Source organism: Gasterosteus aculeatus, chromosome 15 (genome assembly GCF_964276395.1).
Source record: "Gasterosteus aculeatus chromosome 15, fGasAcu3.hap1.1, whole genome shotgun sequence".
Lineage (NCBI taxonomy): Eukaryota > Metazoa > Chordata > Actinopteri > Perciformes > Gasterosteidae > Gasterosteus > Gasterosteus aculeatus.
The window spans coordinates 8,020,319-8,047,686 of NC_135703.1; the positions used below are offsets into that span (position 1 = coordinate 8,020,319).

Below are 27,368 nucleotides of genomic sequence, written 5' to 3' on the forward strand. Positions count from 1 at the left end.
TTCTATTAATCACACAACTAGACCGCAGAGGATTTTCCAATATTAAAAATATGATTAACCTGGGGTATATTCCTTGTTTTTGTCATTCATCCAACAGGGTGATGTCATATTGTTACCGACTGTAATGTGTTTATTATTCTACTCGTGTTTAGAGAATGGATTATTTTTGAATAATAAACAGTATAACAGTCAAAAGGTTTGGTTATACTGTACGTTGTCATTCAATTTGAATGAGAAAGTGTGTCCAAACTTTTGACTGTTCATATGACAGCAGAACAATCGGTTTTAACTCGATTTAACTCTGTAGAATTTGTTTAGTGCACATTAACAGATTTTATTCATTGCTTATGATGGATTCAAACATTTCCCCAAAGAAATGTTAATTGAGAGAAATCTCCAACAATCAGTCAAAAAAATATCCCTCAAAAAAATAACAATCAAAGACAAAGACATTTTCAGTGTACACAATTTGTGGATATGTTTTAAACAGGAGCATCTGTTTTCACAAAACATATTTCCCACAGGGACTGCGGGGACTGGCTCATGCTGCCGGGACTTTCTGGCACACTTGAAGTCAGCCAGCCTTATTATTGGATCTCAGTGTGATTCAGCTGCTGCAGATAAATGTGGTCATAGCAGTGGCGGAAAATAAGGCATAAGACTTATTTTCTTTCTTTCTTTCTTTCTAAAATGATCAATGATTGTTTGGAGTTTACAACAACAAGCACATAACTTATAATGTGAATATAGATGTAGAATGCATATTGTGTTACATCTTTGATTAACGGCACACAACTGGAAATAAAATCTTTAATTTCATATTTTATGCCTAAACCGCATCTGTTCACATTTGCTTATTTGCCTTGTTTGTTGATGGCCGTGTTTGCTATTGTTAATATTTCTCATTGGATAGTTTGTATTACATAAAAACTCTGTTTGAAACATGAATCACCTAGAATGAGATTGAGGGTGCACTTAAAATGAGTAAATTCTCATAGAAAGAATGGACTTATAGTGAGTAAACAAAATAAATATCTTATCAGGAAAAGTAAAAAGGGAGCATTTACACTTCTCAATATAACCTTTGCTTCGCCATCAGAAAACTGAACTCAGGCGTTCTCCTTGTCGAACTCACAAACGAAATACATGGTGGGGTGGCACGCCACGTCAGTCCACTCCCCGGAGGCCACCATCTCAGCACAGTCCTCGTCGTCGTAGGCGTTGTTGGGCTCCCCCTTCCTCCATTTGCTGAAAGTGGTCATGGCAGAGAGATCTACGTAGGTGAAAAGGCCCTCGCGGCGGAGGTCGTCGATGCCAATGTAGACTCTGCTCAGGCCCGCTTCGGTTATGTAGTCTGCGACGACCGCGTTGGCGCCCTCGTCCTTGGGCATGGCCAGGTGCCCTCCCCTCGTCTGGCAGTAGCCCTCGGCGTCGGAGTAGCGTTTCTCCTCTTTGACCAGCAGATAGACTTTACTCTCCGTCTCTTTTATGCCAGCAACAGCTGCAGGGGAGGGCAGTGCTGAAAAATGAGCACTTGTATTTCTACAAGTTTCGCATTGACATGCCCACAATTTGCAGTTCTATGAGGATAATAAGGGAAGCAATAGCAAGGTTTCAAGAACTGGGGTTTTTAAAACATTATTAATTAAAAAAGGCAATCCCAAGATCAACCTTACCATTTTTGATGAATTTCAGTTCAGAGGAGAGCTGTGCAACCAGAATGTCCATTTCTCCAATCATCTTTCTCATTGGTGTGCACTCATATGGAACTCCTGATAAGGCAAAGGAAATGTTGGGGATTACCACAGAGCCGTTTTAATTATCCCTCGAATTTCACCAACTGTATCTCTAGAATCGGTTTGACAAACTTAATAAAATGGAATAATATATCACCTGGATCTCCATCAGGGCCCTTAGTACCTGGATCCCCCATGGCTCCTTTTACCCCTGAGATTAATATTCATTATATTTCTTGTAAAACAACCAAGCGGAGTACATTTGTGTTTTTGGATTACCTTTCATTCCACTTGGGCCCATTTTCCCATAATGTCCCATTATGCCTTTCTGACCTTTAATTCCAGTTTGACCTGAAAAGAGAGTGATTGACCATTATGTGACAATCCAATTGGTTTAAAAAGGCACATGCGTCTTGTTTTTTCGCCCTCAAAGAACAAACATTGTCAATTGAAATTCTTAAACTTCTGCCATTGTGAAAACCCTTTGCTCCTCATTAAGGTCTTCAGTAAACACTTGTCGACAGCAGTAAACTCCCAAATCGCTTCTCCCCCAACCTCTCAGCCAGATGTAAACACTCTGGATGTCCTGGCAGTGATGTAACAGTATATTATCAGCCCCACCAATGGGATTTCTACCCCAGCTCTTTCTTTTGTTTCAGCTTAGCCATAGTACTACAAAAGAACAAGATGCAGCATTTGCGATTGGATGCTTAATGTTTTCCTCTGCATTTAGAAATACAATATATTCTATACCAATCTCTCCCGGTGGGCCAACTCTTCCTGGTCTCCCCGGTGCTCCTTTCTGACCCTTTTCTCCAGGTTCTCCTTTTGCAGAAAACAAAATAATGAAAGAACTAATGAAGATGGATTACATTTTTTGAATTCTCCCTGTATGATGACGATGTATTATTACTTGCCTTTGAGGCCGGGGACAAGGATCTGAACCGTGCAGGACTCCTCTGTCAAGTGCTGTCCATTCGACAAACTCAGCACAGACATTATTATTATGGACAATAACAGCTTCTCTCCTATCATCCTTTACATTGGCTGGTTGCAGCTTATACTAAAGGAACAAGAGAGTTTAAAGGTAAACACAAAACCTTTCACAAATCATGAGATTTGCAGGCTACTAATTTCCTGGGCGAGCACGTCCTGCTGCTGTAAGTGAACATCTGATTTGAATACGTTTAGTGAATCACTACCGAAAAAGAGCCCTCTAAATAGCACAATATATTTCTCCTGAGCAACATTCAGAAGAAAAAAAAGACCATGAAAATGAATTATGTGTTTTAATCCAATTAAAACATTCTGGATAAACTAATGCTGTATAGATAAAGTTATCAATGGACAAAACATACTGAATCACAGCTGCTTAAACCACAACGTCTTTTTTTTTGTTACAAACAAACTCAATAAAACAATGAATACCAGGGGCTGAACAGTAATCTGTGTATTAAAAGCTTGCTTGCCTACCTGCAGAGGTGTTTTCATAAAAAAGTAGAGCCGTGTAGCCAGCGTGCAAAGACTTCCAGGAGCTTTCAGCACTGGTGGTCCTACAGAAACATTTCATGTTCTTCCACAGGCACCACAGAATGTTTGTGATAGGAAATTTGTAAACAGTTCACAGATAAAGTCCAAAGCAGCTGGAGCGCCGCAGATAATTAGCTGGGAAAGAAGTCAAGTGATTGATAGCGGAGGGGCCCCATAAATACAATCACTCAACCTTAAGCTCTATCAGATATTTAGAAAAGCATTTTTTGCAAAGTGCCTGCAATGTCATGTAATTCTCTTTGAATAACAAAATTATGAAAAACCTTTTTATAATATGCAACAGGAGATAAATATATTGTGAAAAATCCTCCCACGCGTTAAACGTAATTCGGTGTCCATGACATCAATTAAGCATTTGGAATTTTAAATCAACACGATGGTTTACTTTTATAACATTTCTGGCTCTATAGCTTCCCCAAAGTTCTTAGAAGGGACACAGACAATCATCTGTATGTCCTCTCTTCTCTTCACTCTTCTTCTCTGCCTTCCTCTAAATAAGATCATTGGTTTGGGATGCAGCTTATTAAGGTACAGGTCTGCTTATCTGCTTGGCGACCACCTGAGGGAGCAATTGTTCCAGCTAGTGAAGTAGCGGACCTCTTCTGACCTGGATCTTCAATATACTGTTTATATAGTATAGTACAGTATATATATATATATATATATATATATATATATATATATATATATATATATATATATATATATATATATATTAGTTTCTATATTTTAAATCCAAATGTGGTGTTGTTAAAATGAAAAAATTAACCAAATGGAGGATGGTGAATAGTTGATGTTTGGAGAGTATTAGATGTACTTTAGTGTCGTTAATAAATTAAACGAATGTCAATTTGATATAGTCAATTGGTGCTTAACTGTGTCTTGTATATTATTTTGGAATTAATGCAAACATTACGTTGTTTTTTCTACTTGGTAGTGTTTACATGCTGTCATCTTGTGTTAGTAATAAGGTATTGTCCAATGGAGGAGTATCAAATATCCTAATTGGATTTAATAACCCAGTGTCGTCTTTCAATGGTGGATTGGGTTTCTACTTCAAAAAAATCCCCCCCAAAAGTTTGAGTTACCTGCCTTTCAAATATTAATGACTCTTAAGGCAACATGTACTGTCAATGCTCTCAATGCATCTTCAATCTGCAGTTTTACGATTAAAAAAAGTACTGTCTATTCTATTCTATGTCATGACCATTTCTCACGTTGACATTGTTCAAAATGCTCATATGTTGCTATAAATACTGATTATGTCCTCCGCTGCTTCACGAAGCGATTCAGTGGCGCTTCGGTAAAACGACCTGACACAGGATCTTACGAGCAGCACCTCAACGCACCTTCAGCCGTGCGCGTTCGGGGTGACGTCACCTGCGCTCACCGGAGCGCGGAGCGCAGCCGGTCGTCTGTCGCACGCTGCCCCGGGAAGGAGGCACTCACAACTACACCCCCGTCTGAGGGACCTTAAATCGGTCCCGTCGCCCTCATCGTAAATTTGACAACCTGAACGTAAGTGTTTGTCAAAACTTTTATATTGTTTTAGCCAAAAGGTCATTTGCTCGTGACAGTCGTGACTGTACTTACTAGGTGTGAGAATGGAGCAGCCTACAGTTACAGTAGTTTCCTGATTGTAGTTTTATTGAATTGTTAACCTTTAACTTAAGCCTTGCCTGCCTTAATACAGCGTTAGTTTAACCACAAACTCCCACAGTTGGCTTGGTGATCTATTCATGAAGGGTCAGTTAGTGTACACAAGAATCCATTTCATTATGAGGTTGTCCTGAACTCATTTCATTTGATTGTCCAGTTTCCTCTGCGTGCTCCATTATTCTGCGCATCTCTGTCATCTCTTCTTGAAGAAGATGAATACGCATCGTTGGTATTCAATATCAATGTGTTTCCATTTCCCTTTTTGGGCTGGTTGGGAACAGGAAACAAGAGGCAGGAAACCGGAGGCTTGTCTGTGCGTCCGGCTTCTTTTTGAGCCGGTGTCCATTCATTTTTGTGCACCTTTTATGCTTCCTTCTCGCTGCACTGCACCGGTGTTTGTGCTTCACGGGACGCCTTTTTGTTTTGTGTTTGTCTCGCCACTGATCACAGACTTTTATTTGTTAGTCTTGAAGCGTCTCACCTCACCGCCTGGATTAGGGTCAGATACTAAGAGGCTTTAGGGCTGCAGAGTCAAAGTTGCTCGTGAGGGACTGGACTGTGTTTTGTAGAGGAGTCACTAATGTAAACATCTCCCAATGTGATGTGGCAGTTTATTTAACGGTTTTGCTTTGAATGGGGGATGAGAAACCCAAAGCGTTGGTGTGTATGGAAGCAAGTTTGCCGTATTTTCCCCATAAACTGCTCTCGGCGCGTGGAAACTATTGTATGTATGAATCGTACCTTCACAGAGCGGCACGTAGACGGTACATGTGGTCATCTCTTTTTGAACCGGGCGTATTTCCTGTGTGGATACTGACTCGTTGGACTTGAAATAGGAAACTGTGGGAAAGCCGTGTTGTTATCAGTCATCTAACAAAGACAGTCTGGTGGATCCCACGTAGCCTTGATCTGACACTTGAAGGCTGAAGATAACGGACTGGGCAAAGTAATCTTTGTCGTCTCTCCTTCTGGTGCGTTTGTTAAACTCCTTCTTGTGTCTGAATGTGGTTTTGGTGTTTATCTGAGGACTATCACCACCATTGACATCTTACATTCGCTTTTAGTTGGGGCCTTGATAACATTCCTCACTGCTTTTCCCCCCCGTTGACCTGGCTTGCATCTGATATGATTGTTTTCATTCATTAATGCGTGTATGTACTTACATAATTGCGTTTTTGAATACTCAATACCTTATTATATTATATTTTTTTATTGCGCATCAGCACCATTAAGCAAGCCTTTGAACGCAGAAATAGCACTTGGGATCAGTTGTTTCCTTTAGCCACTTAGCCTCATGGTTTTGCTGGGGCATAAGCCGCCAAACAGCTGTAGGTTATCGCTCCATTTTTAAAAAGGGCTTACGATCCGAGCCCTGCCTCACAAAGTCCTCAAAGCGAGTGTGCCGCTGTGGCCTATTGAGAAAAGCCAGATGGAGGTGTATTGACCAGACGTGGCACACTCGATAATTAAGCTGTTAAAGTCTGATTGTGGTGAAAACTGCAAACAGTAACGTGCAGAGCGCCATCTCTTGTGCAGTGACAATGAAATGGTTGTTATGCAATAAAAAGGAATACCATGTCACCATCTCCGATCCCTCGCTTGGATGAGGCCTCCATTGCGCTCAATTGATGTACCTGTTGAACATTAAGTCCTTTGTGGCATTTGACCTCAATCCCTAAAGCTAATGGGATACTCTGGCATGACGTTGTTCCTTTGTCTTCGAAGAACTCGTGTGTGTGTACGAATAACTGCCAACAACCCTCAATGGCACGAATGCAAAAATGCGGCTTTCACAGATGCTGTGGTATTTTTCTAGCAACGGATTCAGAGAGAAATTATAATCTCCAACATTTACAAGAGTAAAACTGCTCCGGTCAATTAGGGAATAAAGCTGTCGGTTCACAATGGTTGAACAAAATTTTCTGGTTTTAGTTTGACTTCCAAATTATACCCACACACACAACTTAAAATTGAATCAATCAGATTCAAGCTGCCTAATAGTTAGTACGCAGCATGCAGCTCCAGATGGGAGATGTTTCTACTCGGGGCAGTCGTCTGCATGTGAGGTCACTCAGAGTTTTGTTGTCCTCACTAGAGATTACAAGATCAGCAGAAGGAAAAACAAGTTAATGGATAGAGAAGCAGACGGTAAGCAGCGGGTCGGGTCCCAAACCCACCATGCAAACGACTGAGGAAGGCCACTGTAGATCACTTTGATAGTGAAATACTTTGATATCAGTCTCCATGACAAGTCAGAGAGGATGTTTACAGACATTATGAGAATTGTTCGTGTATGTTCTGTCAGTCGTTTACATTTACATTTATTATCGTCAGCCGTGGCGAAAAAAAGGTGAGCTACACATATTTTAGCTACAGAAGCCTCAGTGGGAAGTTCGTGGGAGCAAAAATGCAAAACTTTGTACTCTCCTCTCTCTTTGCATATCTATCTCAAGCCACACGCTACCCGTCCCTCGCCTCACCTCTCTCCCTCTCCCTCTCCCTCTCCCAGTTGTGTGGTCGTGCCGGACTGGAGGTGAGCCATGGAGGACGGGAAGCCAGTGTGGGCGCCCCACCCCGTCGACGGGTTCCAGCTGGGGACGATCGTCGACATAGGAGCCGACACACTAACCATAGAACCTCTTAACCAGAAGGGCAGGGTGGGTCATCACACACACAAACACACACACACTTTCTGGCAAAGCAAGCCCAACTGGGCAAAAGTGTTGGTGACTGTTTTCTCTTCCATGTTGCTCTGCGGCTCAGTTGCGTTGACTGGTTCACATGTATTGGGTGCCTCAATCCCAGGAGGGTACTCACTGTTTACACAAATATATGCACACGCACATTCATTTGAAAGGTTAACGCAATGTGTAAGAAAGAAACAACGTGCTTTTCGGGGCAATTTTAGGCCGAGTGGCGTTGGGACAATGATGTGTAGAAGGTGAGAAACACGAGACCGCGTGAATAAGTAAAGAGCGCAGCAGCAGGTGGCCTGACAGTGTTGCCGGGAGGGAGAACTGCTTATTAGAAGTAAAGGCCACCTGTTACACCTGAGTCCCCAGCAAGCAGGTCTCTGATGTTTACCACAGTCGCCTCTGTGTTTGTTCCCTTTGAAGCGTTCCCACTACAGCTAATATACAGGCCTTTCTTTCCGCAGACATGTTAGATGAAGCGATGCCAGTTAGCCACCATTCGTAATGTAATGACCCTGAAAAGTCTTTGCTCCGCTGATAAAAGTGACTGTTCAAAAGGGTGTGAATCCCTGCAATGCAGAAAATGTCTGCCTCTATTTTAAAACGTTTTGGAATGAAAAATATTTGGATCTTTTAACAACTGATACTGTGCTTCTAACCCCAACAATGCACACACATTTAAAGCTGTGTTGGAGAAAACGCGTGCAGTAGGAATCTCATTTGGTATCGCTGTGAACTTTGAATGATCATGATCAGTTTATTACGAGGCATAAACTCTGTCCCTTTCAGAGAGGGAATGAAAGGCCCATTGAGTATCATTTTTTACTGCAGCATGGAGCTCATTAGTACCTCAGAGCCGGCGGCCTCTTCTTCTTTGTCAATTTTATTGCTTTTGACATTTTCGGATTCAGCACAAGGCAAAGCAGATTTGGTTTATGGTTACTGCCTGTTTGTGACAATAAAACATGCACAGACTTGGGCCTATTTGCAACACACACACACACAGCGTGATGAACATGTAGACAGGAGTCTATAAATTGGATACACTGTCGGAAATAACCAGAAGGTCTCATTTCTTTGTTGTAGGCACATTCCCTGGCTCTGTTTAAATGTGGAGTTTGGGATGTCTCTCTCTCCCTTACACACACACACACACATGGGGTTGGGATCCGGTTGCTCTCCCCCCAAATTATTCATTACCCTGCCATGTCACCCCTTGTTTCTCTCACGGCAGTCTTGTTCCATCCAGTTTATTTCCATGAACTCAGACTGTTTGACAATAGAGTGAGAATATTAGGAACCCGATTTAGCCTGAGAACACGTTGCATCATTACTGTGATCTTTAACCACGATAAATGATTCATGTTCAGGAGTTCTTGCTTAGCGTTTTATTATGTCCAATGTGTCTCCCTTTTTGGGATGGTAATAAACACCTGTTTGGGGTCATAAACCTTTAAAAAATAAATCTTGCACATAAAGAAGTTGGATAAATAGAGACGGCGCCACTTGTCTACTACGTATCCTAGAGGTGCCATCATGTGAATGTTTGTGTTGCAGACCTTTCTTGCTTCAATGAGCCAAGTCTTCCCAGCAGAGGAGGATGTCAACAAGCACATGGAGGACAACTGTAAGTCAACACAGCGTCCATTTCTTTATCAAAAGTAAATATTTAATCCATCTTGTTTCCTCCGTTTTCAGGTTCCCTGATGTACTTGAATGAAGCCACTCTCCTCAACAACGTCAGACTGCGATACAATAAAGACCACATCTATGTATGTTTTCTCTTACCTCCACACTAGTCTGAATGTACCCTTGCAACGGATCGCAAAGTCACTCCAATCCAGTTGCATCATGCGTAGAAACGAACACGAGGGGAGGACAGCAGGAGACAGGATCCCTGCCCTCGCGTCCCTGGAGGGAAAGTGTCAGGTGGTGAAAAGGAAAAGGGTCAGACGGGCAAACCCAGGTCTGGTCAGGGGCCTCCCTTTGGATATGAGGGACAGCTGGTTGACAGGGCAACAAGTTGTCCCAGGGCCAACTTTATTATTCAATAATTCATCCGTGTTTTTGCTGTTTATTAACCTTCTCTAAAAGGCAGTGACCCTGTGTTTGTATCCTTTGCAGACGTATGTGGCCAATATCCTGATAGCTGTGAATCCTTACTACGACATCCACAAACTTTATGGACTCGACGCCATCAAGACGTACCAGGGCAAGTCACTGGGAACTCTGCCTCCTCACGTCTATGCTATAGGTGAGAGCGGTCAAGTGATGGGGCAACAAGCTCAAGTACGAAATGAGATAGTTGTAATTTAGGGTTTAAATGGATGAATGTTTGCTACAAATGTATTCTTTTCTTTTGTTGTTTAGCTGACAAAGCCTACAGGGACATGAAGGTACTCAAGATGAGCCAGTCCATCATAGTTTCAGGTGAATCTGGTGCTGGAAAGACCGAAAACACCAAGTTTGTTCTCAGGTACGAGCCGACCTTAATCATCCTTCATCCCGTCTTTATTTTCCCTTCACGCTCAGCTTTGGTCCTCTCGCTTCTTCTTTTAACCCGCCCCGCCCCCTCCTTCTCTTTCCAAAGCACGACATTTCCCTACTGTACAGAATACCACTATCCGGAATCAGGAAACATTTATTGCCAAAATATGTCAAACATACAAGGAATTTGTCTTGGCGGTTGGTGCGTGACAGTAGAGCCACTATCCCACCAAAGATGCACAGTAGAGGCAGTGAAACCGCATTAAAGTGGGTGCAATGCCAGTTACACTAGCAGAGAAGTAGCTTCTCTCCAACCATATGCTATTGTAGTAACTTTGCATTTTCTTGCATTAAAACTTTAGGTTGGTTTTTAGTATTTTATTTTTGTCATGTAATGTGCGATTTACTGTACATCATCATCTTGTATTCATTCCTACCTTATAGATATCTCACCACGACATATGGAAGTGGACAAGATATTGACGAGAGAATTGTCGAAGGTATTACAATAACAAAATACTGCATGCATCATATGGGGGTGGTCTGATTCCGCTTTATTCCATTTTAAACCTCAGCAAACCCCCTTCTTGAGGCCTTTGGAAATGCAAAGACCGTGCGGAATAATAACAGCAGCCGCTTTGGGAAGTTTGTGGAGATCCATTTCAACGAGAAGGTAAGAGATCATCACTGATCACGTTGTAGGTTGGAAAATAATTTGCTGCGTGTGGACCGTGAATTTCAAATACGGCTTTGAAGACAGATTCTTCCTCCTCGTGTTTCCAGAATGCAGTCGTGGGTGGATTTGTCTCCCATTACCTGCTAGAGAAGTCAAGGATTTGCATGCAAAGCAACGACGAGAGGAACTACCACATCTTCTACAGGCTGTGTGCCGGGGCGTCCGAAGACATCAAGAAGAGACTGCATCTGGACTCTCCGGACAGCTTCAGGGTCAGTGGGCTAGTCTGCATAAACATACTGTACTCATGCCATATATAAAAAGGTCTGTGACAATGCTTTGGGAGAGGCAGGAAAGGTCATTTTTAAAGATGTTATTTGTTGGCAGTTCTCTAAAAAGCCCACTAGATGTCACAGAAGCTTACTTTTCAGGGGTTCCTCCTGAGTGAAATTAAAATCTCCCCAGTGACCAAATATTTCTAGGCTGAATTCTCTGCTTTTTCGAATGTAATGATCAACATAAAAAAAAGAGGAACATTTATTGTTCCTCTACACGCGCTACGAAACAGAGCTTAACGGAGCAACGAACTAGAGCTGTTCCCTTAGACCTTCATCATGGTGTCATTAGAGCAGGTCCCCTAGGTGACAGCCACATCAACTGAGGCAATTACTTCACGCAGTTCACTACTAGTCATCTGTGGAGCAATACGGGATGACAAAAAGGTAATTCGTTCGGGTGATGAAAATCAATACAAACATCCCCGTAGGTTCGCCGCCACGAGTGAAACGCACTCAGACCGTATTAATTTAATTCCTCAAAACACTGATGATGTTTGAATGTTATTAAGATGATTTTGTTTCCTCGTTGCAGTACCTGAACCGGGGATGCACCCGATACTTTGCCAGTAAGGACTCCGACAAACAAATTATGCAGAACCGCAAGAGTCCTGAGGTAATGTCCTGCCCTGTCTGGTTCAATCCCTCAAACCCAACACACCTCTGTTACCTTTACCTGGCCGTTGCTATGCCAACGACCAAAGCAAAGGATGGAAATGTAATGCACAGAACCCTTTTTTATTCTCCAGTGTGCAATTAATCATTCAGATACATTTACATTATTCTTTTCCCAATAATGATGCATACGCACAGACTCAAAGCAAATCCCGGCCACATTTCGAGGAAATTAGCCCCAAATGTGAGATCATAATGCAGAAACTGGTCAATTAGAATATTTAATGGCAGGAAATTAGTTCAGGTCTGTGTATTTGATAAATTATGTATGACACAAAAAAGAATCAGCGCCTGCAAAGATGTGTAATTAATAGGATGAAAGAATTAGAAGAATATGTGTGACATGTTGCTCTCTCAGGGACTAATTATACATGTTCATTTCACTTAGATAAAATATCTTCTTTAATGCCAATCAAAGTTTGAAGAAAACCAGGTCAGATAGTGTGCTTAATGTATTTACTCGTAGGTTTGCTTAACGTAGTACGTGAAGAGGAGAACAATACTTTACTTTTACATACGTGTCTGCAGTGACATATTGTAATCACACTGACTCAGTTTTCAGCACAGCTGGTTTTAAACCGACAGTTCGGTTGTTCTCATTGTCACTTATTGTAAAATCTGTTCTGGTGTTCTATTGGACCTTTTTTCGAATTTGATTCAAAATAATGGACTTTTATTGTAGTGGTCAGTCATATATTGAATGTGTAAGAGGTTTTATTTAACACGCCTACTATGTGATAACAAATCATTTAAATAACAGTGACTAACAATGTTGCTTATTACGTTGCTAATCAAGTCCTTATTCATGTGTCTGTCCTTCCCTGTGTCTGTGATGTTTAGGAAAATAAGGTGATGTTTCCTTCTCCTATCAGGGCTTTGTGCTCCGTGCTCTTTATCCTGTATTTTCCATAAGCAAACACTGCAACTCTAAAAAGGTTTTACATGCTGCGGTGTGTTGTGCAAACAGGAAATGAGGGCCTTCCTCTTTATCTGCATGTGTCTGCCAGGTTTGGGGCTCAGAACCAATACAAAAGGATGTTGGCTTACTAAGCTTTTTTTTTTTTTACAGTACAGTGATACAATACAGGGCTGCACAATTATTTGTATATTTTCTGTAGTTGACTTGATTTTAAGCCTTGACATTTTTAATCAGTCAACACAAATGAAAAATGAAAATTTGTCACTGAAGCATTTTATTTCATAGAACAAACTTAAACGGTGTCTTATCAAATACAGCATACATTGAGTAATAACTGTGTGGCCCTTGTTTATCATCCATGAATCCTGAAGTGTGACAGCGACATTTCACAATTCATGTATATTTGTCTGCCATCTTTTCCCTGGGATATTGCTAGTTGTTACATTGGCTTATTTTTCTCTTGAATGGCATAAATAACCTTGTTGCTTAGTTTATAGTGTTTGCCGTGTGCTGCTGGTGGAGGCTCTTTTAACACACTGATGTACTGCCGGTTGCTCTTCTGATATCTTTTTTTTTTCTGCCTCACTCGTGTGTTTTATAGCATCTCAAGGCCGGTGCTTTGAAGGACCCTCTTCTTGACGACATGGGGGACTTCAACAGGATGTGCGTGGCCATGAAGAAGATTGGTCTGGATGACACTGAGAAGCTGGACTTGTTCAGGGTGGTTGCTGGCGTTCTGCATCTGGGCAACATTGATTTTGAAGAAACCGGAAGTTCCTCAGGTTACAAATACTTAAACTTTATTATGTTATTTTGCCGATTCTCTACTTATACATACACTGTACCTAATACATATTTTTGTGCGGCCGTGTAACTAGACTCCTAGGTTCTTCTAGCCAGACACAGCTTTTAAAATAAACGAAAACCTCCTCGGTGGCTGAGGATTTATATCAAATCATTTTCCAAATAAATGTGAGCACATGAACTTCTGCATATGTGTGACACAGGCAGTAGATTAATAGAAAATTCTGTCCTTGGATGTCACGTTTACCCTCAAACGATGCTATAGAAAACCGTTGTTACCCTGGTAACCAGGGTCCTTCTCTCTTTCTCTCTCTTTGTTTTTCTACAATAAAAGTGTCTGTATTGTCAAGTATTTTTTCAATGACAGTTTCAAAAATAAGAGTAGTTTAAACGCACTGAACATGAACTCCAGCTTTGTAAAAGGCTTTTGAAATCACCCATTTACTGCTGAAACATTTCAGCCGTCATTTCCCACCAATAAATATATATCTGCTTGTTCTTGGTTGGTACCAAAAATCTCTTTGTTGCTTTTTTAGCTCTCCCCCTATTGTGGGGGAATGTACAAGTTATAGCTGTTATAAATGCAACACTCATTTTCTGAACCACACACTCAAACAGGATGCTTTTGTAAAGGATTGTGTATTACTGTGTGTTTCAGGAGGTTGTATCCTGAAAACCCAGTCAGGCCAGACCCTGGAGTACTGTGCCGACCTGCTGGCTCTGGATCCGGGAGATTTGCGTGTCAGCCTCACGACCAGGATCATGCTGACGACAGCAGGCGGCGCCAAAGGAACGGTTATCAAGTGAGAAGCACTGCACTCTTTACAGTACTTCGACAACACCGCCGCTCTTTGTAAACTTCTTTTGTTGTAGGTACTTTTAGTACCTTCATAAATTACTGTCACAGAACTCCCGATAGCTCCATAAACAGCTAATAATCCTGTTCAGAGATCAATTACCTGGAATTGAATTGTCATGTGGTAAAACAGAGTTGAACTGTACTGCAAAGTATTAAGAATTACGTTAAATCCTGATATTGTTCTTAGGTGTTTTATTTTCTGGTTTTCTTTTAGAGTATATGAAAGTTCTTATTGTTCCTTGCAGGCAAGTCTTCTGTGTCTCAATTGCTCACAACAAACACAACACCGGATTTCTGGAATATGCTGCTGAAGTAAACTGTACTATATGACAGTGTGTTGATTTCTTGCAGGTTAAGCGGTGAATGTGGCGCAGTATTACCGATATTGCTCTTTTGTTTCTTAAGGACAATGTGGTGTTTGAGTCATGGCGCCAGGTTCAATGGATTAATATTTCAGCGGGTGTGGGGGGGCAGATGCTGGATGGCCTGAAAGTGTTTTCTTCACATAAATAATTCATCCTGTATCTGAGGAGGCAGGCGAGCATGGCTGCGGTACAGTGAAGGGCCTGTGTCTGGGGAGCAGGTGGAGAGAAGGGGGCCTGGCTTTGTCATTAATCTCCACACAGATCCACCCAACCCCCGAGAGGTTGAGGCTTACAGGGTGGGGGTGGGTGGTGGATGTGACGGTATCGGCCATGAGTTGAGTCTGTAACCAGTGTGTGTATGAAACATTGCGTTGGATGAAAAGGTTTGTGACTGCGATGAAGGGACTTGTGTGGGCCATTTCTGTTTTAGTGCATAAGGTCTTTGTGAAAATGGAGAAAGGATCCTCTGGCTTAGCGTAGGTGGACTATTCCTTTTTGTAATGGATGTGAGTTTTTTTTTTTTCCTCAGGAGTGAGCCATTGGAATTTCAAAAGAAAAAGTAATAAAAGCCGGACCTTCTCATTTTGAATTCACCTTCCTCCCAGCTGGGATAAGTGTGTTGAACTCTTGAGTCACCGGGGAAATGCACTTTGACTCCAACGTCAACCCCTCTAAATATTAAAAATCTTTCAAAGCGCTATTAGAGAGTAGTAGTAGAGTTCAAGGTTCATCTTTTGTATTAATACCTCGTCTTCGGCTCAGAAACCCTCATTTTAAAACAATCGCCGCAGCACTTGGAGATCAAAAGGGGAACTACGCGGCATTAAGGTTTCAACACGGCTGAAATATTGCTTCTACTTGGTTGATGGAGGAGAAAATAAGAGAAAACACATTGATAATGACATAATTTCCACGCCCCACTTTGTGTCCTTCCAGGGTTCCTCTGAAGGTGGAGCAGGCCAACAATGCCCGCGATGCCCTGGCCAAAGCAGTGTACAGCCGCCTGTTTGACCATGTGGTCAAACGGGTAAACCAGTGCTTCCCCTTCGAGACCTCCTCCAACTTCATCGGGGTGTTGGACATCGCTGGCTTTGGTAATAAAATGCACGAGACGTTCAATGAGACGCGGAGTTTTACATTCAATATGTAGATTCACCCCAATAATAATTGAAAACATAGCGGACAAACTGGTTTCTGCATAGATTAACTGCATTTTGCACATCATTGGTTTGCTTGGAATTCAGTCCACTAAAAAGACACTTGTATGTGAATCGTGTTTCATAATAAGAGTGACCTAATGCATGCACACGCTTCATTACCCGGGATTTTGCTGGAGAAATTATTTTCCCCAGACTGCATAATTAACACAGGCTTTGCAAAAATGTATTGAAATACGTGTTTAAACATCTGCTTCCTCTGTTTTTTTTTCTTCTCTTAAGAGTATTTCGAACACAACAGCTTTGAGCAATTCTGTATCAATTACTGCAACGAGAAACTGCAGCAGTTCTTCAACGAGCGTATTCTGAAAGAGGTGGGTGAGCAGTGTGTGTGGATTGGTGGGATCTTGCCATGTCACCTCCATCACAAGATAAACCTGCCGACTCTGCTTTCTGGCTTATAGTTTCCTGTCCCTCCTGCATTCTCTCATGAGAACACTAATTTTCTTGAGGGACATGATGAGGGGTGTTTCTCTTGTGGGATCTCTTAATGTTATTCTCTTTCAAGGTCTCCAATTAATGTGCCACAACTCAGGTCAAGGCCTTTTGCTCATTATCTGAATGTTATATTGACTCATGTTTTTTTGTATGCTTTTTAAGCTGGTTGATGATCTGCAGTTCCTCGGGAAAAACGTACAAAATTTAAATTAGGACATCAGTTCTGATTTTTTGACGCCTGGGCGTTTTCTTTGCAGGAACAAGAACTGTATCAGAGGGAAGGCCTGGGAGTGAATGAGGTGCATTATGTTGACAACCAGGACTGCATAGGCAAGTACTGAGTCAACTTTCCTCCTACAGAAGCGCCCTCTTGATCCTCAAAATATGCAGCTATAACATTTCTGATGAGATGTTTGACCTGCGCTGGTTTTTAATGGCCAAAATGTATTTAATATCTACATGTATCGTTACCTTGGAGTATCTTCCGGAGTGGAAACACCGAGTGAGACATCATTAAAAGGAAGTGTGACCTCTGAGGGCTCGCGCTGCAAAAAAAAAAAAAAAAAGTGTCTGCCGGCTGTCTGTTTAGCCCACACACAACATTCTTTCCTGTGATTGGTCCAATCTGTTCACCCACACGGCATTCATTTGGGCCATGCCCTGTGCTGCGCGTCTACACGTCAGAGCAGCGAAAATACACCTGGCACGGGGACAAAAATATCAACTTCTCATTATCCACGGAGATGGCATATCCCCGTCTCTGAAGGGTGCCGGCAGGATGCACATCGGTGGGGTTTATGGCCTCTTTTGTCCAACGGGAAGCCGGCGAAATAACACCCCCTTTTTTCCGTCGTGTCTGTCCTCGAGAGAATCCTCGAATTAAATGGGACAAAGTAGTCAGCGTATCAAGGTGAAGCAGTTTGATTTGTATTTCAAAGGCTGTGATTATTCAGGTGCGAGGTTAACTGACAGCCGTGGGTAACATTTATGACTTGCAAATGACCGCTTGGGTTGGCCATTAATTCATTCATCAATCCTCAGGATTTATGCACAGGTGCTTGTTCATGCAAATGTTTTTTTTCTGGGGTCCTTGGCTGTTGGATTATATTCCTAACAGCATGCTACATGAATAATTCAGATATATGGCTAAATGAGCATCCTGATGAGCGTGTTTTAGTGCCTTGAATATTCACATTCAGAAACGGCAAACAGTGGAAATTTCCAATAAAAGTAGTTGAATTGAATGTTGATTAATTTTGTAATTTTTGTATAAAAATCACCTGTTCTGTTTTCTCTAAAAATCTCAGTTTGATCATGAATAATTACAGGTTGTGTCGATAACACTAGGATAATACTTGCACTTCCCTTCATATTATGTAGACCTGGACTTGAATGAAAATGAATTCACAAAGCAACTGATTTGGATATAAATTGTTGTTTCCAGACTTGGTGGAAGCAAAGCTTGTGGGCGTCCTGGACATTTTGGATGAAGAGAACCGTCTCCCTCAGCCCAGCGACCAACACTTTGCCCTCGCTGTTCACAGCAAGCATAAAGACCACTTCAGACTGACGGTCAGACCTCTTAGCCGCGCTCTCCCTCCCTCTCCTTCTGTCTTCTTGCTTTTTTTTTTTCATTTGGCGATCATTCTTTTTTTCTGGACAATTTGTTTTTTTTTTCCTCAACCAGGCAGCGGTGTAACAGCACACTGGTTGACATTGTGATTAATATGCACAGTCCCATGTCCTGCCTCTGTTATTGTTGCTGCTGTTATTCGCTTTGCCTGTATTTCTGCCTGCATGAAATCCTTTTAAAAATGTAGCCTTGACACATATTCAAGCTTAAGATTAGAGGGTGACTGGCTGCAGAGTTATTGCTCAAACAAAGATTGTTCTGTACATGCAATGGGATGAGAGACATTCATCTTAATCTAAAGTGCTTGAATGTGGTTTGAGCGAACACTTTTGCTCTGCAGGTTTCACACTTTCCTCAGTGATGAAGCTAATGTAGCTTAAAATACTGGGTGCTACATTTTTTACCTTTTCAGTAAATCATTTTTTAGGGCATCTTAAATCTGCGGTTATGGTTATTTCCTTACATGTAAAAATATTGAAACAGCTATTAATTACCCTTTTTATAGTTTGTCAGAATATATATTACACTATTTCTTGCCTTTATTGCTGGAATTCACTGCACATTATTGATAAAAATGTTTCATTCTTTATACCAGCTCACCTCATTCAGTAGTGAAACAACACGATTACGTATAGACGGTGATGGATACGATTAGAAAGGAATCCATCTGTGTGAGTTTTTTGCTTTCTCTCATAATCTGATTTGTTTCCTTTCAGGTACCCAGGAAGTCAAAGTTGACCATTCACAGGAATCTCCGGGACGACGAAGGCTTCATCATCAGGCACTTTGCTGGAGCGGTCTGCTATGAAACGGTAATTCTTAACAGCAGGATTAGGGATCCTAGTAAAAGCCCAGATTTATAGAAACTAGTATTAGAATATTTTACACCTCCAATTATAATGCGTTCTTTAGTAATTAACAGTTACATTAAATAATGTGGTAATTGACCGGTAAAGTTTACTAAGACCTCAACTAATCGTTCCACTTGTTGTCCTTATTTCTCTTACCCTTGTACAAACGTCACAAAATATCACTTACAGTTTTATAAAGTTGCTTATCTGGCATATGTTGCTTGTTGTTGATAAAGTCCTGACACAGCGGCACATAAAAAAGGTACTTATTTTGCGTGTTTGCCCACAGATTCGGTTTGTGGAGAAGAACAACGATGCTCTGCACATGTCGCTGGAGAGCTTAATGTCTGAATCAAAAGACAGATTTGTTCGGGAACTATTTGAGAACTCAATCCCCAACAAGGACTCCAAACAGAAGGCCGGAAAACTCGGCTTCATCAGCGTTGGCAACAAGTTCAAGGTCAGAGTTTTTGTTAAAGTTTGATTTGACATTGACGTTACTGAGCATTTATTTAATTGAATAACCACCTGCACATCTTCACTTCATGATAGTATTTTTCTATTACAAATAATCATATTGAGATATTTATTTTATGACTAATCCACTAAATGTATCCATGTTATTGTATACTCTAATGTCTATAATTTTCAAATGTTCAAATGATTGTGTTAAGCCACCCACAAACAAACAGTGGAAAAGTTTCATCCTTGGTATTATTACATTAAGTTTATGAATCCCATTGAAACAGTCAGGGATTATTTTGTGTTGATTACAAATCACATTCTATGATCTATTCAACAGCTTCATGCTCCCACAAGCGCATGTCATGAACAACAACAACTTACCTTGTCAGAATTATGCAGACGACACAGATATATAGAACGATAACACCAGGTGCTTTTTTACCCCCATTATAAAGAGTAAATGCATCAAACAGAAGTATGATTGGATGTGTCAACATATTCAGATTTCAATCTTTGTTTTGAACCTTTTAAATCCCATGCAAAGGTATTTTTTATATTATCTTTTCTATTGCCTTGTGAATGACGGTTAACCCTTTGACCTGTACAGTTTGTGAATCATTTGAAATGTCTGTCTGAGCTGCTACCGCCATCACAAATATTAAGCTAAACATTTCCTTTTTTCTTTTTGCGCACACAGACCCAGCTGAACCTGCTGCTGGAAAAGCTTCGCAGCACTGTGAGTCCTTTTTAGATTTTCGAGAAATCCTTTTTTTCTTCTGACTCAAAATCAATAAGCACTTATTAATCTTTGTGTGCATAGGGCTCAAGTTTCATCCGCTGTGTGAAGCCCAATCTGAAGATGGTCAGCCACAAGTTTGAAGGAGCTCTGATTCTCTCACAGCTGCAGTGCTCAGGTGGGACCAAAACACATATTCAGCCTTTTCTGTAGAAAGTCGTTATATTCACACTTTATACTTTAGTCTATTGACCCCACCAGCTGAAATACTGAAACATCGTATTAGGATATGTCACCAAAAATTATCCAAATAGGTTGAATGACCTTAAGCAGAAGTGACTAGAAAAACTTTAGTTATTTGACGTCTTAAATATTTTAGACCGTTTTATGTTAAATTAGAGAACATTTTTCTGAATGCACCTGCAGGAAAGTGGAAGACTTAATGTTTAAACATAAACATTAGTAATAGTAATAACTTGTGTAATTTATCATCATATAATTAATACAGCACTTAATGTCATCCTGCGACGTGCTTTGAGAGTGCGATTACATTAAAGTGACATTGTTCTTTTATGCGATTCTCCTGTACATATGGAACTATCCTCGCTTGCACCAACAAAAAAAACCCCCAAAAAACACTGACAACGATTAAAAGCCAAGAACAAATTTCCGCCTGTTGACATGCTCGCAATGTTCCTGTGATTATTGGCAGTAGTGCACATTTGAAAGCTTTTGTTTTCTTTGGTTGTGTGTTTTTCTCTTTTAGGAATGGTGTCGGTGTTGGACCTGATGCAGGGGGGGTTCCCCTCCAGAGCCCCCTTCCACGAGCTCTACAACATGTACAAACAATACATGCCCGATAAGCTCACACGCCTGAATCCACGACTCTTCTGCAAGGTGCGATTACATCGATTGAATAGTTTCCTTACGTATTATGTCCTACTACAATTTTGCGGTGTGACTGAATGTGAATGTGTTTCTCTGCAGGCTCTGTTCAAAGCTCTGGGACTAAATGACAATGACTTCAAGTTTGGACTGACCAGAGTGTTCTTCCGCCCTGGAAAGGTGCAGAGAGGAGTCAACAGAATTGATTTTTACTGTGTAAATGTCATTATGCAAAACTCTTCCAAAACTCTTTAAAAACTACAATAATCGTTTTGTTTCCTTGTGTCTGTGCGCATGCATCAGTTTGCAGAGTTTGACCAGATCATGAAGTCTGATCCGGACCACCTCGCAGAGCTGCTGCAGAAAGTCAACCAGTGGTTGGTTTGCAGCTGTTGGAAGAAGGTCCAGTGGTGCAGCCTGTCTGTCATCAAACGTGGGTTGAATCCACTGGACAAAATAGCAGTATTGATTAGAACGTGTTTTAAACTGCTTCCTGTTTTGTAATTTATCTAAAAGGTCAAACTTTAGAGTATAAATAGTTTGCTGTAGGATTGCGGTCGGTCGGTCGCTTTTTAATAGGTAACGCTATGACCCCATTATGAGATTTTTACACAAAAACTACAAATAAATATAGGATAGAAAAGGTTTTTTTTTTTAGTTAAGCTATTAGACTTTAAGAGGAGGATGTTTTAGATGCTTTGTCATTCCCTCCCAGTTTTATATTACCTCTGATGGCTATTATAAATCCTATTTCACGCTTTTCCATTCACTGTGAAATATTGAAAGCAGCAGCCTTTAGCAATATCGAAAAGTACTCTAAAAGCAGTTCCTTGAACCATTACACTCTCTACCAAGTTATTGATTACCACCATTTAACAAAGTGCAGGCGGGCTTCTGCTTATTTGTGTAAAAGCATCAAATGAAATTAGATTAGAGTCATAACAGAACACTGCCTATGCATGACCACACATTTATTGCATAAATGACCTGAGGAAATTTATGTCCCTTGCCCTGGTCATTAATTCTTTCAACAGCTCATCGTATTATCGCAGGATAATGTGTCTGTGTGTTAGTTTTAGAGACAGAGCATGCACAGTGTACTGTGGTAGTACCACTTCTTTGTGTGCCTGGTCAATATTACCCCGATATAGCAGTTCATACGTAGTCTAGAAGCCGCTGCACGCATTTATTAATTAGAGAGGTCTTGTTAGTGAGAAATAGCAGCCAAATGACAGTTCACTACTAGAAGTTTTTTAACACACCCTTTTTGTTTTTTCCATCCATCTTCAACAGTTCGGAACAAGATGAGGTACAGAGCTCTGGCCTGCATCAAGATTCAGAAGACTGTCCGCATGTGGTTGTGTAAGAAAAAGCATAAGCCACGGTGAGTGTCTTCCTGGGGCCAACGCGCACACATTCATCATTCATCATCTTCCCATTTGCTCTCTTATTTCTTATTTCACCCTTTACTGTCTTGTGCCTTTTTATTTAAACTGATTCACGCTTGGTGGCTTTTGATGGCTTTCACATATTGTGAGTTCAAATCGATCTAGAAAGTCATTTATGGAGAAATGATGTCTCACTGCAACGCCATCAGAAAGAAAAAAAACCTGCATGTCATGTTGTATTGGGTTGCATGTAGTTTAAAAATGGTTATTGTGGAAGCAGCCATCAACATGATGGATTTTCCGATAGCTTTTTACAATTAGATTTTAATTGTGATTGGTAAAATGTCAGTATGACTGCAAATTTGTGGCACTGTGCACACATGCTCAATAAGGGTGGTGTTCCTAAAGAATGAGATTTCTATTCTTGGTTTAAAGTAAATAAAAAAAAGGGTCAATATTGGACGTGGCTTGGCGAAGACGCAGTGGTACAAACCTGCTCAGGACTGCACACACACACACACGCGAGAGTGGGGGACGGGGGGGCTTACTACACAGCTGAAATGTAATCAACAATTTTGCCTGAACACACAACACTGTGCTGGATTCTGTTCACTGGTTTGGGTCAACATGTCGTCCCAAAATCTATTCAACGGGAATTCTAGATGTAGATTACAGGCCCTCAAAAGACAAAAGAGACACTGTTGACACACATGTATCTGGCTCAAGATGTCAGACACAACTCAAATCTGCATTCCCTGTTGTATAGCATTGACGGTATGGTGAAGGTTCGAAACCTGAAGAAACACATGGAGCGCTTCAATGAGGTGGTGGACGGGCTGAAGGAGGGCAAGCAGGAGATGGCCAAACAGGCTCAGGAGCTGGCGGCCTGCATAGACGCTCTGTCGGCAAAGATAAAGGCAAGTTTGTGTTGACCCCTTTCCAGCCAACGGGGCGACGCGCTCCGGTGGTTTTAAAAGCTGCTCACGTCGAACGAATCAGCTCAAACGCTTTGAGCTCGATACAGTGCGAGTAACCGTGTTCGTCAGAGCAAAGATTTCGGAGCATGACCCCCTCAGATTGATATGCTTCTCCACATCCACAGCTGTAACACAACCAGTCTCCGGTTCCGGACTGTGCCCTTCACTAAGTGCGCTGTGGCCTCGTCTCATTATTTCTCTCAGAATCAATAATTTTAATCACCTCAGGATAAAAATTAAAAAAAAGAAGTGAAGAGCTGGGCAAAGAAGAAACCCTACGCGCTCCAATAATACAACTTCGACGCGGCTGCTTTGCAAAATGATCAAACTTGGTTAGGGATCTCCCTGAGCAATAAGCACCGGCCTTATTGGAACCTGTAGGTACATCAAATCCACAAACGCATTGACATGCTGGCCAGACGTCTCTCTCTTCACAATAGTGTTACATTTCCTTTTGTAATTGTGCGCTCTACTCTAAGGAATCCGTATGCAAACAAACAACATGATTAGAGGGCTCCCGGGCTCAAGCAGCTTTCTTTGCCCCTTTTCCCCCAACCTGCTCCTCTCACATCTTTATCTTCCTCTCTTAGCATATTAGCAGTCCCACTGTTGACAGTCATTGTGTTCCGAGTGCTTACAAATTGCTTCTGGCAGGAGCGCCTGTGAATGAATAACGCATGAGAGGCCGATGGCTGTCATTCAGGCCTCAATACGACGGGAGACAAGACGTTGTCTCTCCCTGTGCCGCTGTTAGACGAGACTAGAGGAATATTCACGTTACAGTGACCTCTTCTCTCATTGCGTGAACAGTGTGGCAGCAGTGTGCAAGTGACAGTCCCGGTGTAGGTCAATGTCGTCCCCTGTTGCCACATGAGAATGTTGTGCCATGGTAACGGTGGAGTACGTGCAGAGTCACGCTACACATTTTCCGAGTGTTCTTTCTTAGATTGAAATTAAATTATTGCAGAATAGCATGTGAGCCATGCTGAGAGAATCCAAAATAACAATTTCCTAGTTTTAAAGACCTGCCACTGATCTTTTTTTTTTATCCCCAGGCCACAGTTATGACCTGGAAAGTGATTGACAGCGAGTACCAGGGGCTGGTAAAACGCTCCGAGCAGCTGCTCTCCTCGATGCAAAAGAAGAAGCAGGAGGAGGAAGAGGGCGAAAGGTTGAAACACATCGAGGAGGAGATGGACAAAGAGAAGAAGAGGAGAGAGAAAGAAGAGCAACGACGCAAACAGGACGAAGAGGACAGAAGATTGTAAATGATGGCCTGGGAAGGGGGGATTATCAATAGAAATGATAGAAAATCCTGTGGTAATATTATAAATGATCCGTCTTTCCTTGAAACCTTTTAGGAAGTCAGAGATGGAGCTGAAGAGAAAGCAGGAAGAGGAGGATAGAAAAAAGAGAGATGAGGAAGAGAAAGTGATACAGGTTTGGACCCCCCCGAAAATGTTTGTTGTTTACTTAATGTTCTGCGTCAGGGGTGCCCAGATTTTAGATTAGATTAGATTCAACTTTATTACAGTTATTCAGTACAGTCACTGAGGGAGATGTGTGTGTGGGGGTGGAGGGCAGAGTTCAATAGAGTGACAGCCGCAGGGATGAAGCTGTTCCTGAACCTGCTGGTCCGGGAACGGAGCACCCTGTAGCGCCTCCCAGAGGGGAGGAGGGCAAACAGTCTGTGGCTGGGGTGAGAGCTGTCCTTTTCGATGCTGCGTGCCCTCCGCAGACATCTCTTGCTCTGGACAGCCTCAATGGTGGGGAGGGAGGAACCGGTGATGCGTTGGGCAGTTTTCACCACCCTCCGCAGTGATTTACGGTCCGCGACAGAGCCGCTGCCATACCATACTGAGATGCAGTTTGTAAGGATGCTCTCTATGGTACAGCGGTAGAAATCTAGAATCTGAGGAGACAGATGGGCCTTCTTCAGTCTCCTCAGGAAGACGCTGGTGTGCTTTCTTTACCGGAGATGAGGTGTTGAGGGTCCAAGAGAGGTCCTCAGAGATGTGGACACCCAGGAACTTGAAGCTGGCGACACGCTCAACCTCCGTCCCGTTGATATGGATGGGGATGTGTGTGCCAGTTTTCTTCCGGAAGTCCGCAATTAGGTCTTTGGTCTTCTTGGTGTTGAGAGCCAGGTTGTTGTCGGCGCACCACACCGCCAGGTGCTGGACCTCCTCTCTGTAGGCCGACTCATCGTTGTCACTGATGAGGCCAATCACTGTGTCGTTTGCAAACTTGACAATGGTATTAGAACCGTGTACAGGTGTGCAGTCATAGGTGAAGAGGGAGTAGAGGAGAGGACTTAACACACAGCCCGGAGTAAAGTACCGCAGTAGTCGGGCGAACGAATAGTAGCCGTAACCACACGGAACAACAGCTCCGCATGCCGTCGGCGCAGAACGAGTCGACATAAAACGACAACGAGCCTCTCGTCGCTCAGAATGAGCGAACCGTCACAAGCATTCCACAGATTCCTGGTCGTTACCAAGACCATGACGCTCATGGTGAAGATTTTTAAAAGTTTACCTGGAGAATGAAAATTCCAATACATTAAATGAATATCAAAATGTGTACCACCCTCCGCTTTAGGTAGATTTCATTTACTTTATTTCTAGTAAAATAAAAAGAGTAAGCATATTTCAAATCAATATAATTAAAAAGTGTGTCCGATTGTTTAAATAACGGCTATAGAGATAAATAAGCTAGTGAATTATTGGCCTTGTAGTTGAAAAGAAAAAAGTAATTTTGATAGTCAGTAAAAATAACGAAATATTGACTGCTTCTGGCCGCTGACGTGATTCTCTGACTCTCTTTTGACTGTACTGGATTTTCCACAAACATTTGATCTCAAATGCAGAGCTGTGAGGTTGAGACTTCACCTTGAAAAAGGTTTGGGACAATTCTCACAACGTCTGTAAGCAGACAGCAATATAACAGCCTGGAAAAGTACTCGGAACCACTCCTTCGGCCGTTTGTTTCACATTTTGCCACGGTGCCACATATAGACACGAAACAAGGCGAAAACTAAACCGCCCTTTGGGTAACGGGTAACAGGTGCACCAAATCGGCAAAAATCTAATCAATTGGAATGCAGCTCCACCGTGTGTGACTTCACATGGACCACAACATTTACCATTAACGTTTTCCATAAGAATTTGAGCACGCAAACATTGTTTTTAACAGTCCTTCCTTGTAACAGCACACTGTTAACATAACTTCATGGCTAATTTAATTTCCTCTCATGGGATCATTTTTGACTGTGAATACAAACGACCGCGACACGGCTCACAAGAATGCTGTAAACAGTTCAAACCATTATGCTTCTAATATTTGCTATAGTTGGGTCATGACGTTGTTCAGGTTCCCGGTGAGTTGCACACTTGATGATTCCACCTCTTTCCATTGCTGTGTTTCACTCACTCTCCACCAATTAAGTCACTTCTTTCGTTCCTCTCTGGTCTTATCGTGACAACACACACACACACACACACACACAACTGTTCCACCTCAGATCATGTCACACCTTTCCTGACCATCCAGTCATCCGTCTGTTACGCGTACATCACACCGTCTGTATATCTAAATGCCCTTTTTATTCAGCGAAGGACATTTGGACATTTGCATGCGGTCATCTCTTCAGGCCGGTGGTGAGAAAGTTGACACCAAGCTGTCCTAAGCCACATGTCTCCAGAGACTCCCTGCAAAGTTTGTTTATCCACAGCTCTCGGCTCAAAAGCCGCAGCGCTAAACGTTCTATGGTCTTTCTGTGACTTTGATGGCATTTTAGTGTGTGTTCTTTGCCATTTTCTGCCGTGTCAAAGGTCAGCATTCCCTTGAAACTTCACAGCATGAAGTCTCTCAAACAAGCCGTATTTGTTGCACATCCTCCTCCTTTCCGCTTTCTTTTAAAAGAAGTACCTCAAATCAGTGGACTTCCAATATGTTACCCCTATTTTTAAAAAGTATTGTACTGAATATGACATGTACAACTTCTGCAGCAGTTTTGT

The 27,368-nt window shown here is 41.9% G+C and overlaps 2 protein-coding genes across 4 annotated transcripts in view; one reads left to right on the top strand and one right to left on the bottom strand.

The window, feature by feature from the left end:
- Nucleotides 1–309: 309 nt before the first annotated feature.
- On the bottom strand, nucleotides 310–3,488 carry colec11 (collectin sub-family member 11). Of its 2 annotated transcripts, none has more exons than XM_040198660.2 (7): nucleotides 3,210–3,488; nucleotides 2,654–2,799; nucleotides 2,490–2,561; nucleotides 2,016–2,087; nucleotides 1,894–1,947; nucleotides 1,677–1,772; nucleotides 310–1,501 (listed from the first exon to the last, which is right to left on the bottom strand). In XM_040198660.2, the coding sequence occupies exons 2-7, from the start codon at nucleotides 2,769–2,771 to the stop codon at nucleotides 1,110–1,112; spliced, it is 804 nt and encodes a 267-aa protein (XP_040054594.1). In that variant the 5' UTR covers nucleotides 2,772–2,799; nucleotides 3,210–3,488; the 3' UTR covers nucleotides 310–1,109. The 2 variants fall into 2 exon arrangements, with proteins under 2 accessions (XP_040054594.1, XP_040054593.1); XM_040198659.2 differs by having other exon boundaries at nucleotides 310–1,519; nucleotides 3,210–3,336.
- Nucleotides 3,489–4,572: 1,084 nt separating this feature from the next.
- myo6b (myosin VIb) overlaps nucleotides 4,573–27,368 on the top strand; it is a 31,461-nt gene continuing 8,665 nt past the window's right edge. For both annotated transcript variants that reach the window (XM_040200003.2, XM_040200005.2), the window contains exons 1-27: nucleotides 4,573–4,805; nucleotides 7,456–7,603; nucleotides 9,197–9,266; nucleotides 9,338–9,411; nucleotides 9,764–9,893; nucleotides 10,010–10,115; nucleotides 10,571–10,626; nucleotides 10,702–10,799; nucleotides 10,910–11,074; nucleotides 11,673–11,753; nucleotides 13,333–13,513; nucleotides 14,194–14,338; nucleotides 15,696–15,853; nucleotides 16,199–16,290; nucleotides 16,672–16,744; nucleotides 17,859–17,986; nucleotides 18,764–18,859; nucleotides 19,188–19,358; nucleotides 20,061–20,099; nucleotides 20,184–20,277; nucleotides 20,866–20,996; nucleotides 21,087–21,164; nucleotides 21,288–21,417; nucleotides 22,278–22,368; nucleotides 23,139–23,289; nucleotides 24,405–24,613; nucleotides 24,711–24,789. In XM_040200003.2, the coding sequence (XP_040055937.1) occupies nucleotides 7,487–7,603; nucleotides 9,197–9,266; nucleotides 9,338–9,411; nucleotides 9,764–9,893; nucleotides 10,010–10,115; nucleotides 10,571–10,626; nucleotides 10,702–10,799; nucleotides 10,910–11,074; nucleotides 11,673–11,753; nucleotides 13,333–13,513; nucleotides 14,194–14,338; nucleotides 15,696–15,853; nucleotides 16,199–16,290; nucleotides 16,672–16,744; nucleotides 17,859–17,986; nucleotides 18,764–18,859; nucleotides 19,188–19,358; nucleotides 20,061–20,099; nucleotides 20,184–20,277; nucleotides 20,866–20,996; nucleotides 21,087–21,164; nucleotides 21,288–21,417; nucleotides 22,278–22,368; nucleotides 23,139–23,289; nucleotides 24,405–24,613; nucleotides 24,711–24,789 (2,943 nt within the window). In that variant the 5' untranslated portion in view covers nucleotides 4,573–4,805; nucleotides 7,456–7,486. The remainder of the gene's footprint in view (nucleotides 4,806–7,455; nucleotides 7,604–9,196; nucleotides 9,267–9,337; nucleotides 9,412–9,763; nucleotides 9,894–10,009; nucleotides 10,116–10,570; nucleotides 10,627–10,701; nucleotides 10,800–10,909; nucleotides 11,075–11,672; nucleotides 11,754–13,332; nucleotides 13,514–14,193; nucleotides 14,339–15,695; nucleotides 15,854–16,198; nucleotides 16,291–16,671; nucleotides 16,745–17,858; nucleotides 17,987–18,763; nucleotides 18,860–19,187; nucleotides 19,359–20,060; nucleotides 20,100–20,183; nucleotides 20,278–20,865; nucleotides 20,997–21,086; nucleotides 21,165–21,287; nucleotides 21,418–22,277; nucleotides 22,369–23,138; nucleotides 23,290–24,404; nucleotides 24,614–24,710; nucleotides 24,790–27,368) is intronic.

Excerpts from the sequence above, each read along its gene's own strand:
- colec11 (XM_040198659.2), bottom strand. The coding sequence starts at position 2,771 with ATGATAGGAGAGAAGCTGTTATTGTCCATAATAATAATGTCTGTGCTG. Across the intron at positions 2,088-2,489 it reads TGGCCCACCGGGAGAGATTG|GTCAAACTGGAATTAAAGGT; the intron begins GTATAGAATATA and ends CTCTCTTTTCAG. Across the intron at positions 1,948-2,015 it reads GGGCCCAAGTGGAATGAAAG|GGGTAAAAGGAGCCATGGGG; the intron begins GTAATCCAAAAA and ends TATTAATCTCAG.